The sequence below is a fragment of the Hemicordylus capensis genome, chromosome 5, assembly GCF_027244095.1.
Source record: "Hemicordylus capensis ecotype Gifberg chromosome 5, rHemCap1.1.pri, whole genome shotgun sequence".
NCBI lineage: Eukaryota > Metazoa > Chordata > Lepidosauria > Squamata > Cordylidae > Hemicordylus > Hemicordylus capensis.
Window position 1 is genome coordinate 257,586,571 of NC_069661.1, and position 14,309 is coordinate 257,600,879.

The following is a 14,309-nucleotide window of genomic DNA, read 5'->3' on the forward strand; positions in this document are numbered from 1 at the left end:
TGATCTTAATGTGCAGTGGGGATCATGTAAAAGAAGGTGCTCTCTTAGATTTTGACATTGAAATATTTTGCAGATCTGTACTCCAAATGTGGCTGCATCATAGGTTTGTATAAGGACATTTTTATATTAGCAGTTTTATTTTCAGTCCTTTCCCTAAGGATTCTGAGCATGGAATTTGTCTTTTTCACAGTTGCCACACACTGAGTCGACACTTTCAATGAGCTCTCCACCACAGCCCCAAGTTTCCTCTCTTGGTCACTCACCGACAGCTCAGATCCCATCAGCGCATATGTGATGTTGGGGATGCTTGCCCCAATATGCACAACTTTCCACTAATTTTCATTGAACCACATTTTGCCATTTTTTTGCCCATTCCCCCAGTTTCCCCAGTCTCCCTCCTGGACTTGGTGGTATCTTTCCTTCTTCTTAAAATACATTCTAACTGGGCTTCTATTATTGTGGCTTTAATTATCATCATCATCTTTATTTGTTAGCCACCCCATAACAAATTGTCCTCTGGGCAGCTCACAACAGAGGATTAAAACATATAATCAAAACACATCACATTAAATCATAACAGGAAAAAAGGTGAAAAGAAAATACGCAATACAATACAAAGCAGCTTAAACACTCATTTTAAAATTAGTTAAAAATCACAACAGTTCTGAAAACCCAAATTTTAAAAGCCTGCTTGAACAAAAAGAAGACCTTTTTGTTCAAACAAGCCTTTTAAATTTGGGTTTAAATTCAGGTTTACCTGGCATCTAAAAGAACAAAGTGATGAGGCCAGGTGAGACCCACTGGGGAGGCTATTTCATAAATAAGGTACAACCACCAAAAAGGCCTTCTTCCTGGTAGCCAGGTGCCTCACCTTGTTTGGCAGGGGCACCCAGAGGTAAGGGTGTGCATGGAACTGGCTGGTCCAGTTCGGTTCGAGACTGGACCGGAACTGGACTGGACCAGTTCAGTCTGGGGGGGTTGCAAACATTTTTTTAAAAAAATTTATTTACCCGCTTTGGGGGAGTTGTTGAAGGCAGGGAGGGAGTTGCGGAAGTTCCCCTTCCCCCCATTGGCCTGCCCTCATGCTGCCACCGGCCATTCGAACGGCTCTTTGGCCTGTTTGGGCCTTTCCCCTCTGGTGTGGAGGCCATTTTGGAGGCTGCCATGCCTGAGCAATTGGCCACTGTGTGGCCAAATGCGCAGGTGTGGCAGCCTCCAAAATAGGCACCGAGCTGGAGGGGGCAGGCCCGAATGGGCCAAAGAGCCAGACGAACGGCCGGTGGCAGCATGAAGGGACGCTGGCGGGGGGAGGGGGAACCTCCATGGACACACACCCTCGCTGCCTCCAACAACTCCCCCAAAGGAGGTAAGTAAAATTTATTTTTTTTAAAAAAAAATTCCACGAACCCCACAAACAGTTGTGGGTGTTCAGACTGGGGTTGGACCAAACTGGATGGTTCTGTTTGATCCCAAAGAGTCAAACCAAACAGGTTCGATTTCAAACACGTTCGACGTTGAACCTGTTTGCACATCCCTACCCGGAAGAGGAAAATCAAGAAGATCTTAAGGTATGGGTAGGGACATATGGAAAAAGGCTCTCTCTCCCGTAACCCCAAGCCATTTAGGGCTTTAAAAGTCAAAACCAACACTTTGAATTGGGCCGAAAAATGGACTGGGAGCCATTTAAATTCCATGCATTCTGAAGCAAAGTGACCCTCCTGATTTTCCCTTTCAGTTTTCTTTTTCAAATTCCTCATTTTAGAGAAGTTCCTTCTTCTGAAGTTCAAAGTGTCTGTGCTAGACTTCCTTGGCAATTCTCTACTTGCATGTATGCTAAATTTGATCACACTATGGTCAGTGTTCCCAAATAGACTACTGGGGTCAGAGTTGAGAAACCATGGCCTATGATATCACAATTGTTCTATTCATATCCAGTAAAATGTATAGATTATCAGTTTCGGAAAGACAAACTGGGAAAATGCTAGAAATATAAGGAATGGAATCCAACGATTGGAGATGCCATACATTTATTTATGCTCAAGCTGAACTTTTCTACTTGTTCTTCCACATTGTTCTTCTTTTTGCACATCAATTGTGAACTCCCATTTCATTTCAGTTAATTATTTCAGCTATTTCATCATTTTGAGATAACTTAGACGTTTATTGAGCTTGTCCTGAACCACCTTATTTTAGCACTTTTTCTACAGATGCATCTTCTTTTTGTTTGAGAACATTCTTCTGAGAACCAACATTGAAGAGGAGTGCACGGGAATCCAAGTACAACACAATTTCCAGTATGTAACTTTGGCTCGTCATGTGCCCAGAATCTAGAAATAAAATAACATAACATAAGAACTTAAGAAGAATCCTGCTGGATCAGGCTGGCCTGCCTAGTCCAGCATCCTCTAGATCAGGGGTGGGAAACCTTGGCCCTCCAGCTGTTTTTGAACTATTGTGGGTGGGGATGGTGGGAGTTGTAGTTCAAAAACAGCTGGAGGGCCAAGGTTGTTGTTGTTGTTATACATTTATATCACACTCTTCCTCCAAGGAGCCCAGAGCGGTGTACTACATACTTAGGTTTCTCCTCACAACTGTAAGACCTAGTCAGGTCACTTTTATATTGAATAAGTGCTTGGACAATTTAGCCATATTATGTTAGTTAGATGCTTGACATGAGTCTGCTTGCTTGAGGTAGTTTAGCCTTCAACCTTGGGTGGGCCTTGGGTGGATTCCCAAATCCCACACAATACGTCCAAATTAGATATCCTCCTTCATGGTCCAGGACACTCTCCCACTCTGGGCCTGTCCCTAGCCTCCCACAATTGGTTGAAATTAGACATCCTTGACCATGCCAAACTCCTCGTTCCAGCAACCTTCCACTCTGTCAAGGACAGCCCCCACCTTCTCTCTCGTCTAATCTTAGAGACCCAGCCTGTCAACTCAGGCAAACTTGCTCATTTTTCACTGAAAAGCATAGTCTAAAAAGTAAGGATAAGCTAACCACAAACGTCACACTTGAGAAAAATTGGTGCTGCCCAGACTCTGTACCTTTTGGTTCCCTTACGCACAGGCCACCTTTGACCAATGATATTAAATGCCAAGGGTATCAGCAAATTGAATTATAGGCCAACTGGTCAAAACCTCTTTTGACCAATTATCATCAAGGAATTGTGGAAATCAATGTGTGGGTGAATCACAGAATGGTACAAAAATCCCCTATTGGGATCCAAGCGGGATGCTCTCTCCCTCAGGGAGGGTGGCTCAGGCACAGCACACAGGAGGAGGAAAGGAGGAAGTAAAATCAATCAATTTGACAACACCTAGCATCTAACAAAAAGAGGAACCAGTCAAGGCTCCCTTGGGGTATAGTATATTGTGACTGCAAGGGTCCAGCTATCCTGTCAGTGTCTCAAGGCTGTCAGTTTTGTGATTGCTTTATGTGAGAGAAGTATGTATGCTGTATGCTGTGATTCATCTGAATTTTGGTAAGAAAATAAATCTGTTTTGATTAAAATATAATCTCTTCATTCTCCTTGTGTTTTCTTGGGTCTTGAGATTCTTCACAGCCAGGGCCATCAAAAGAGCCCACAGTCTCTGTTAGTGTGAGGGTTTTTGGGGTCCCCATTTATTCCTGGCTGCAGGGATTTGGGGGCATCTAAAAAAATCTCTTACACAACAACCCTGTGAAGTAGGTTAGGCTGAGAGAGAAGCGACTGGCCCAGAGTCACCCAGCTAGTATCATAGCTGAATGGGGATTTGAACTCGGGTCTCCCTGGTCCTAGTCTAGCACTCTAACCACTACACCATGCTGGTTCACCACCCCTGTTCTAGATCCTACAGAGGTCAAGCATTAGCCAAATAGATGTTGTGTGGAAGCCCACCAGCAGGAGATAAAGACAACCCCCCTCCCCTCTGCAACTGGGATTCAGTGGTGTCCTGTATCTGGACGTAGTGGTAACAGCATATCACCATCAAGAATAGTAGCCATCTATGGACATGTCCTCTATCAGTCGGTATAATCCCATTGTAGTGACCAATCTCCCCTCCCTCTAAAACGATAACCAGAAGTGAACAGGCTGGTGTCCTACAGAGATTGCCCAATCAGTCCACCAGGGTGGGAGGGACCTAGAGAGCTGTGGCTGGGAATTCTGGGAACAAGAAAGGAAGTTGTGTGTTGGAGGAGCAAGGGGACATGTAGCAATTGGGTTTGCTTCAACAGGATGACTGTAGCTCTTGGAAAATAGAACTGCAGGGGCTTGATACTCAACTGGAGTTTGGTGAGTTCAATGGAAAAGGAAGCCAAGGCTAATGACTTTGGAAGTTTAGGGCAGGAGAAAGTGGTTTAGTAAGAGTTTGCATTAGAATTTATGTTTCTTTGGTGTGTGCTCTGCATATTCTCAATATTGTTCTATTATAGTTTACTTGCAACGTAACTGAAATAAGAAACACTAGCCTATGCTTAATACACCAAGGGTGTTGCAAAAGCCTCTGTAAAAATTTAAGCGTGCATTAAGAGAACTGATTTTTGTAATCCTACTAAGTATTCTTAACTGTATCTAAAAGCTGAGAAAGCCTCAGATGGAAGCAGTCTGTAGTAATGGAATAAAACTGTTTTTAAAGATCTTTTCTTTTTGCAAGCCTCTCTGAGTTGGTTTTTAACTCAGGAAAAGAGGGGTCTGAGGGGGGATTTCTCTGGTGCAAACACATCCTCAAACATTCAGCAGCTATCAGATTTCTCACCATGTGTAGTCTTGCATGTCAAAGAATTTTGTACCTATCCAAGAGCAAGATTAAGAGAAGTTTTTTTTCTGGGTTATCCCATGTCACAGATTAAAGATTTTGTCTCAGAGCAAGCTCATGTGAGGGGAAGAAAAATGCTGAATCATCCCTGCTGAGCTTTCTGGCATGGTTTCTCCTAAAACAGCTGCCAGTGACTTCAGCCCCCCAGAAGCCTGCAGGAGAGAAGAGGAGGAGGAACATCTGCTCCCAGGCAAACCCCAGGGTGAGGGACTGGGTGCCTGCCTGCCTGATTCTCTGACCCCCTGCTTCCTATCTGCCCCCCACGACCAGCTGCTGGACTGTGGTGAGGCTTTGCTGGACTGGGGCCCACAGCGGGTGACTTGGGAGTTTCCTGGAGTTCATCTGCCAGAGCTTGCTGCTCAGGGCTATTTAAGGTGCTGCCAGTGAAGGCGGGCCCACCACCGACAGGTAAACCATGGAAGGGGCGACACCAAAGGATGTTGCCCCTTTGGGGGAGCCACTTTGGGGGACAGTGAGGGCAAGGGTCAGGTCTCCTGGCCCAAGTATTTGCATGTGGGGGGGATTTAATAATGGGGCTTCTGTCCTGGGTGATATTGTTTTATGTGTCTAGGCTTACCTGGAGATGGGGAGACAGGGGGCATATCCACTGACTGTGGGGCAGCAATTCCGGTGTTGGTGGGGAATGAAAGAAGTAATCTTGTCAGGTCAGCAGGCCATTACAGGGAAGGGGGAATTGGAAATCAAATAGCTTTTTCCCCTTCCAGCTGTCCTGCCAGCAATTTATTTGTTTCTTTGTTTGTTTGTTGTTAGATTTATATACCACCTTTCATGCAAACAATCCCAAAGTGGTTTACAGCAAAATTTAAAAAGAAGATTGTAAAAAAACAACAACAATTAAAATATTAATTGACTGGGAGTTGCAGGAGGAAATCAGGGAGGCGTCAAGGAGAGGCAGGGCTGTAATTATGGGTTACTTCAATTACCCACACAAAGAATGGGTAAATTCACATTCAGTTCAGGACAAAGAGGTCAAATTTCTAGATACGCTAAATGACTGTACCCTGTGCCCTAGAACAGTTGGTCATGGAACCAACCAGAGAGAAGGCGACCTTGGACTTAATTCTGAGTGACACCCAGGACCTGGTGCATGATGTCAGTGTCATCGACCCTTTAGGGAACAGTGACCACAGTGCCATCAAATTCAGCATACATGCGGGGAGAGAATCACCAAGGATGCCTAACATGGACCTTTTGAATTCCAGAAGAGGAAACTTCTCCAAAATGAGGAGGATGGTGAAAAGAAAGCTGAGGGGGGAAATCAGGAGAGTCACTTCGCTCCAGAGTGCATGGAGTTTACTTAAAACCACAATACTAGAAGCCCAGTTAGATTGTATACCCAAAAGGAGGAAAGGTACCACTAAGTCCAGGAGGATGGCAGCATGACTAATGGGTACCGTCAAGGAAGCCATAAAAGGGAAGAAGACTTCCTTCCAAAATTGGAAGGCCTGTCCAAACGAAGAGAACAGAAAGGAACACAAACTCTGGCAAAAGAAATGCAAGGTGACAATAAGGGAGGCAAAAAGAGAATTGAGGAACATTTAGCCAAAAGTATCAAGGGGAAATAACAAAAACTTCTTTAAGTATATCAGAAGCAGGAAACCTGCCAGGGAGGCGGTTGGACCATTAGACAATGAGGGAGTGAAAGGGATTATTAAGGAGGATATGGAGGTTGCAGAGAAACTGAATGAGTTCTTTGCGTCTGTCTTCACGGCAGAGGATACTGAGCATATACCTTTTCCTGAACCAGGCTTTTTAGGGATGGAGGCTAGAGAACTGAGTCAGATAGAAGTGACAAGGGATGATGTTCTAAACTGTCTGGAAAAACTGAAAGCTAACACATCACCAGGGCCGGATGGCATCCATTCAAGAGTCCTCAAAGAACTCAAATGTGAAATTGCCAACCTCCTTGCTAAAATATTTAACTTATCCCTGAAATTGGGCTCTGTACCAGAGGACTGGAGAGTAGCAAATGTAACACCAATTTTCAAAAAGGAAACAGAGGGTAGGTATAAATGGAGAGTTTTCACAATGGAGGGAAGTAAGAAGTGGGGGCCCCCAGGGATCTGTACTGGGTCCGGTGCTTTTAAATTTATTCATAAATGATCTAGAAGCAGGGGTAAGCAGCGATGTGGCCAAATTTGCAGATGATACCAAACTCTTCCGGGTAGTGAAATCCAAAATGGATTGTGAGCAGCTCCAAAAGGATCTCTCCAAACTGGGGGAGTGGGCAACAAAGTGACAAATGCGGTTCAATGTTAGCAAGTGTAAAGTGATGCACATTGGGCTGAAAACCCCCAACTTCAAGTATATGCTGATGGGATCTGATCTGTCGGTGACGGACCAGGAGAGGGATCTTGGGGTCGTGGTGGACAGCTTGTTGGAAGTGTCGACTCAATGTGCGGCAGCTGTGAAAAAGGCCAATCCAATGCTAGGGATCATTAGGAAAAGGATTCAAAATAACAAGGCTAATATTATAATGCCCTTATACAAAACTATGGTGTGACCACACTTGGAGTACTGCGTACAATTCTGGCCACCAGATCTTAAAAAGGACATTGTTGAACTGGAGAAGGTATAGAAGAGGGCAACCAAGATGATCAGGGGCCTAGAACACCTTTCTTATGAGGCAAGACTACAACACCTGGGGTTTTTTAGTTTAGAAAAAAGACGACTGCGGGGAGACATGATAGAGGTCTATAAAATCATGCATGGAGTGCAGAAAGTGGAGAGGGAGAAATTATTTTCCCTCTCACACAACACTAGAACCAGGGGTCACTCCATGAAATTGATTGCCAGGAGGTCTAGGACCAACAAACGGAAGTACTTTTTCACACAATGCGTGATCCACTTGTGGAATTCTCTGCCACAGGATGTGGTGACAGCCAACAACTTGGATGGCTTTAAGAGGGGTTTGGATGACTTCATGGAGGAGAGGTCTATCAATGGCTACTAGTCAGAGGGCTGTGGGCCACCTCCAGCCTCAATGGCAGGAAGCCTCTGAGTACCAGTTGCAGGGGAGCAACAGCAGGAGAGAGGGCATGCCCTCAACTCCTGTCTGTGGCTTCCAGCAGCACCTGGTGGGCCACTGTGCAAAACAGGACGCTGGACTAGATGGGCCTTGGGCCTGATCCAGCAGGTCTGTTCTTATGTTCTTATTAAGTGAAAAATATTAAACAAATCTGATTAAAAATTTAAAACAAAAGCATAAAAGCAATACAGAATACAAAGAGCAGCAGCAGAGACAATCAAATAAAAGCCTGGGCAAAAAGCCAAGATTTTACACTCTTTCTAAAAGGAGCCCGAGGAGTGAATAGCCACCAGGAGAGCATTCCAGAGTCTGGGGGCAGCCATAGAGAAGGCCCTGTCCCGCATGCATGACAACCGAGCCTCCCTCATTTGTACACCTCCTATAGATGGACATAACAGGTGGTATAGAAATATGATTGATAGATAGATAGATAGATAGATAGATAGATAGATAGATAGATAGATAGATAGATAGATGTTGCGGGCAAACAATGTAACCATTGAGATTACTTGGGAGTAGGAAGTCTTACTCATGTGTAAAAAACATGACTCCATATGAGGGTTAAACACCTTGGAGTGGTGGAAGTTGGAGAGTCAGTTGGAGTGACAGCGGGGGACATGGAGGGACTACAACCCATCATGCCCATTTTGGTGTGGACAGAACATTTGGGGTGAAGTAGCTCAAGTACTTCTAGCTGCAGATGCCTTAGAATTTGCCAGAGCAGTTCTTGTACTAGGCCACCGAGCTTCCTGCAGAAAAAGCCCTCCCTTTAGAAATACTCCAAAAGAGAGACATTGTGGAAGAAAGGACAAGACGTTGGCATTCATGTCTATGGAGTAGATTTCTTGTTGTTTGATTTGGATGCTATCCATGGCCTACCTGGAAAAAATGAAACCACTAACAAACCTTATGTAATAAATAAAGTTGCATATTGTTTGTTATAATGGTACTATAGAATACAATCATCCTTTTCCATCACACCTGAAAGCAATGCATTTTTGGAATGCAAATGTTGCTCTGGATTCTAAATTAATGGCACACAAAGATCAACAGCTCTCAGAAAAGGAACAGGAAAAGGAATTTTAGTTAAAGTTTGAGCAAGCCGATGCTAGTAAAATATTGTTCATAGACTCACGTTTGTTTGGGTTGTAGGCCATCAGTAAATTTCCAGTTGGTATTACCATCTGTACCATAATTTCTGAGTCCAATCCAATAACGTCTTGGCCTCTTTACGAGCATATCTTCTAGATATGTCTGGAAAACACAAATGCAGGATGAGGGGTTAGAGTCTCCTCTCAGACCCATTCCAGTAATCTATCTGCATCTAGATAGGCTGTTAGGCAGGAAGACAAAAGCCCCTTAAAGATGTTCAGACAGCTTATGTGGTCATGAGGGCTGGGGAAGTGGCAGCTGCAGGCTTCACCCCAATATTCATTTAAACATCCAAAGAGAACCCATGTATCTACCACAAGCAGTGACCACTCCATGAAGTCCTTCAGTTTGAAGCCTACTCTGAGAAGAGCAGAAGCAGATTCAAGAAGTGAACAAACTTTTCTAAACAAAACATCACCTTTTCCCTTCAAACTAACTAACAGAAGGAGGGGAGATTTTGAGGGACTGGTTTCGCTAGGGAGAAATCCTAGTGTGTGTGCCTGTGTTTGTTTTTTGCCAGAGCTAGCATTTGCCAGGGCTTGCATTGAGGGCTCTGTGGCATTTAGTTGTTGTTTCTCCCTGCCTGGAGGGAGAGAGAGGGAGGAGTCAGTTAGGGCTGTAGTGAGTCACACCTGGTGGGAGAGTCCACATTCCTGTGAGCCACATTCCTGTGTCTCAGTCTGAAGCCTTCTCTCTCTATAAGAGGTGAAGGCCAGAGAACTTAGCGAACAGGGGTAGCAAACAGGGCATTGGAGTTTTGCATGGAGTTTAGTGGGGAAGCAAGGGCGTAACTATAATAGGGCAAGGGGAGACAATTGTCTGGGGGCCCACTGCCTTGAGGGGCCCCCCAGAGGTAAGTCACAAGACTGACTCTCCCTGCCACGCACCCGCCCGAGCTTCCTTCAGTTGTAGTCATCCTTCGAAATTGATGTGAGTGTTAAGTCTTGGAGCGACCAGAACAGCATGTCTTTCTCTAGTACCATTAAATGATTTGCATCATCCACAATTTACAAAACCTTTTAAAAAATAATTTAGGATGACGATCTATTGTGGCACATAGGTTTATATATAAAAAATTTAGAATATAAATTTTACTGTGCTTTTTGTTACCACTATTCAGCCTCATTTAAGATTTCTTTACTTCATGAGCTGAGCTTCAGTGAGGGGGGGCCCATTTTAAAATCTTGTCTCTGGGCCCACTCCAACCTTGCTACGCCCCTGTGGGGAAGTGTGGGGGCTATCCCTAGCGGGGTGTGGGGCTGGGGGTGAATTAACATGTGCAGGGCCTCCTTAACATTTCATATCATTACAGAATCATACTGATTGATGACATACAGTGTAAATAGTGTGAGTGGGGTTTTTGGACATGTCCAACCAGCTTGGACGTATATTGCATTTCTAAAGAAATAAAAATAAAAAGCACAACACATGCTTCACAGTTCTCAGATGTTCTGGGTTGCAAATCAACTTAAGCATAGTGCATTCATAAACAAACCAACGATATATTGTTCGTTCCAGAAGTTTTTGCAATTTTCTGCCATGAAACAAGCCACTTACAGGACTTTTTGGATGGGTTTAAAAAAAAAAATAAAAACCCAATAATTTGTCCAATCCACTTCAATTTAAATATACATATTCCTCCCACCCTGCCCTACATCTCTGCTCAATACCAAAGCCCTATGCCATGTCATTCCAGGTGATCTAAAAGCTGGGACAAAATGGGGGGGGCATTTTACCCCTTTTTATGAAGGCAAAGGGCAGACTCTTCCATATGGGGGTGCAATGATGGTCTAAGGGGGAGCTTCAGTTCCAGATATTTTTGTAATTTTCTGCCATGCATCAAGCCACTTATAGGACTTTTTGGGTGGGTTTTTTTAAATTAAAGGAAAAAATTAAAAAAAAAAACCAACCATTTGTCCAGTCCACTTCAATTTAAATATACACATTCCTCCCGGCCTGCCCTACATCTCTGCTCAATACCAAAGCCCTATGGCAAGCCAATCCCTCAATATTCAAGGTGTGGGGGAGAGAACCACAAAAAGGAAATCATATCATACCTCCGTGACTAAGGCTGGACTGGCCAGAGGGTCTGCAGAGAGCTCTGGGGTTGGACACTCTTTGCCTGCCTGCCTGCTTCTTTCCTGAGCTTCAGTCTTCAGGGTGGGAGACCTGCATGGAGGCTTCTCTGGAAGCCCCGCACGCACGCCAAACAGCTGAGAGGCAGGGAGAGGCTACTGGGGACTGCTATTTATTTTATTTATTTAAGATATTTGTATACCGCCCCAAACTTACATCTCTGAGCGGTTTACAAAAAATATAGAAAAGTTAAAACATTAGTTAAAACAGATAAATGACAACAAGATATTAAAACATTGGTTAAATGAATGAAAGCAAAAGGTTAAAACATTACAACAGGCGTGGGGAACCTTGGCCCTCCAGCTGTTTTTGAACTACAACTCCCAGCATCCCCAGCCTGGGGATGATGGTAGTTGTAGTTCAACAACAGCTGGAGGGCCAAGGTTCCCCACTCCTGCATTACAACAATGTAAAACCTTAAAACAAAGTTAAAACTATTAAAACGGTATTCAATTAAAAGCTTGGGTGAACAAATGTGTCTTAAAAGTTTTTTTAAAACTGTCAGAGATAGGGAGGCTCTTATTTCAGCAAGGAGCACATTCCGAAACATTGAGGCAGCAACGGAGAAGGACCGTCCCCGAGTAGCCACCAGATGAGCTGGTGGCAACTGCAGATAGACCTCTCCTGATTATCTCAATAGGCGGAGGGATTCATGATGAAGAATACCCAGGGCCCAAGCCATTTAGGACTTTATAGGTAATAACCAGCACCTTGTATTTTGCCCAGAAACTTATCAGCAGCCAGTGTAGCTCTTTCAATACAGGAGTAATATGGTCTCTGTGAGATGACCCAGAGACATATCTGGCTGCCACATTCTGAACTAGCTGTAGTTTCCAGACTACATATAAAGTCAGCCCCACATAGAGCGCATTAGAGTAATCCAGACTGGAGGTTACCAGCATAACCCCTGCTAACTTGGCAAAGAGGCACCTTTCAATGTGGTGATTCTCTTTATTTAGCAGGGGGAGAATAACTGGCCCTCTCCACCCCCAGCACAGTACCTCCAGTGACTGTTGCTGCTGTCTATCTTGTGTTTCTTTTTAGATTGTGAGCCCTTTGGGGACAGGGATCCATATCATTTACTTGTTATTTCTCTGTGTAAACTGCCCTGAGCCATTTTTTGGAAGGGCAGTATAGAAATTGATTGATTGATTGAATGAATGAATGAATGAATGAATGAATATGTACCACTGTCCTGAGGTAGTTTATCTCAAGCTGGTGTATCAGCCGAAACCAATAAAAGGCACCTCTGTCCACCGCCTCAACCTGGGACACCAGGAAGAGGCTCTGATCCAGAAGCACCCCCAGACTGTACACTTGTTCCTTCTGGGGAAGTGTGACCCCTTCCAGAACAGGCAGATCAAACTCATCTCCCAAGTTTCAACCTCACACAATGAGTACCTCTGATTATCTGGATTCAGCCTGAGTTTGTTATTCCACACCCAGCCCATCACCGCCTCCAGGCAGGCATTTAGGGAGGTTATTAGGGATGTGCGAACCGGTTCGGATCTGAACTGGTTCTGGTTCGGCGGTTCAGATCTGAACCAAACAACCCCCGGTACAGTTCGGATTCGAACTGAACCAGGGGTGGTTCATTTTGAACCTGTTTGGACCAGTTGGGACTGGTTTGGACCCCTGAAAATTGGTAGGTTGGTAGCTGGCACCCAGGGGTACCTGTCTCCCAAACCCCAAAGCAATCCGATACTCGTACGATTTTTTATGAATTTTTGAAAAATATTTTTTATTTTTTATAGGATATAATGGGACTCGAACCACACCATTATTACTTATTGTGTAGCACCCATGGGTGCCAACAACCATGCAAACCCTGCAATCCTCATTATTCTCTATGAGGAATTCAAAAATAATTTAACAATTCACCAATAATCAGACGAGTGTCCAATTGCCTTGGGATTTTTTGGGTGGTAGGCACCCCTGTCTGTCTACCACCCACCCCACTTTTGTGCCCCTAGGTGCTCCACAATAGGGGATATGGACTGGTTTGCATCTCATTATACTCTATGAGAAAAATAATTAAAAATAATTCAAATATTCATAAAAAATCATAGGGGTGTCTGATTGCTTCAGGGTTTGCATGGTTGTTGGCACCCATGGTTGCTCCACAATAAGGAATAATGGTATGGTTCGAATCCCATTATATCCTATGAGAAAAAAATAAAAATAATTTTCAAAAATGCATTAAAAATCGTATGAGTGACCGATTGCTTTAGGATTTGGGTGACAGGTACCCCTGGGTGCCAGCTACCATCCTAGCTACTTTTTGATATCCGAACCTGTCCAAACCGGTTTGGTTCGGATCCGAACCGGTTCGGATCCGAACCGAACCAGGGGGTGGTTCGGACAAAACCAAAACTGAACCACCCCCTCCTGGTTCGGACCTGGTTCGGATCCGAACCGAACCGGGCAAACCGGTTTTGTGCACATCCCTAATTTTTGGTTGTGGCCCCTCGGCTTTGGAACACCCTCTCTGAAAGAACTTCACCATGCTCCCTGCCTCGATGTTTTTAAAAAAATCTTAAAACACACCTTTTAAAGGAGGCTTTTTAATGCTCCATTTTCTGGTTATATCTGGTAGGTTCTTTAAGATTTAATGCAAGTCAAGAACTACAGACCAATTTCACTCTTAAATAATGATTGTAAACTTTTTGCTGCCATTTTGGCAAGGAGAATGAAGGTTGTATTAAGATTTTTTATTCACGAAGATCAAGCAGGTTTCTTGCCAAAATGGCAATTAAGAGATAATGTGAGAACAGTTTTGAATGTACTGGAGTATTATGAAAAACATAATGATAAACAGATAGCTATGATCTTTCTGGATGCAGAGAAAGCATTTGACAATGTCTCCTGGCAGTTTATGTGGAGGCTACTGAATGAAATGGGAGCTGGTAATAATTTTATTAGGGCTATCAAGACAATATATTTGGAGCAATATGCTAAAATTATTATAAATGGGGAATTATCAGATAATTGTAAAATACAAAAAGCAACTAGACAAGGCTGTCCACTTTCCACATTACTTTTTATGTTAGTACTGGAAGTGCTTTGCAGAAATATTAGAGAAGATGATCAAATACAAGGCCCGAAAGTTGGGAAACAAGAGTATAAACTTAGAGCCACCACACTGATGTGGTGTTTTTCCTAGAAAATCCAT

At 43.8% G+C, this 14,309-nt stretch overlaps 1 protein-coding gene across 3 annotated transcripts in view; it reads right to left on the reverse strand.

Moving 5' to 3' along the window:
- Positions 1-2,020: 2,020 nt before the first annotated feature.
- LOC128328147 (hepatic lectin-like) overlaps positions 2,021-14,309 on the reverse strand; it is a 70,397-nt gene continuing 58,108 nt past the window's right edge. For all 3 annotated transcript variants that reach the window (XM_053257812.1, XM_053257813.1, XM_053257811.1), the window contains 2 exons: positions 8,985-9,103; positions 2,021-2,327 (listed from right to left, as the gene is read on the reverse strand). In XM_053257812.1, the coding sequence (XP_053113787.1) occupies positions 2,153-2,327; positions 8,985-9,103 (294 nt within the window). In that variant the 3' untranslated portion in view covers positions 2,021-2,152. The remainder of the gene's footprint in view (positions 2,328-8,984; positions 9,104-14,309) is intronic.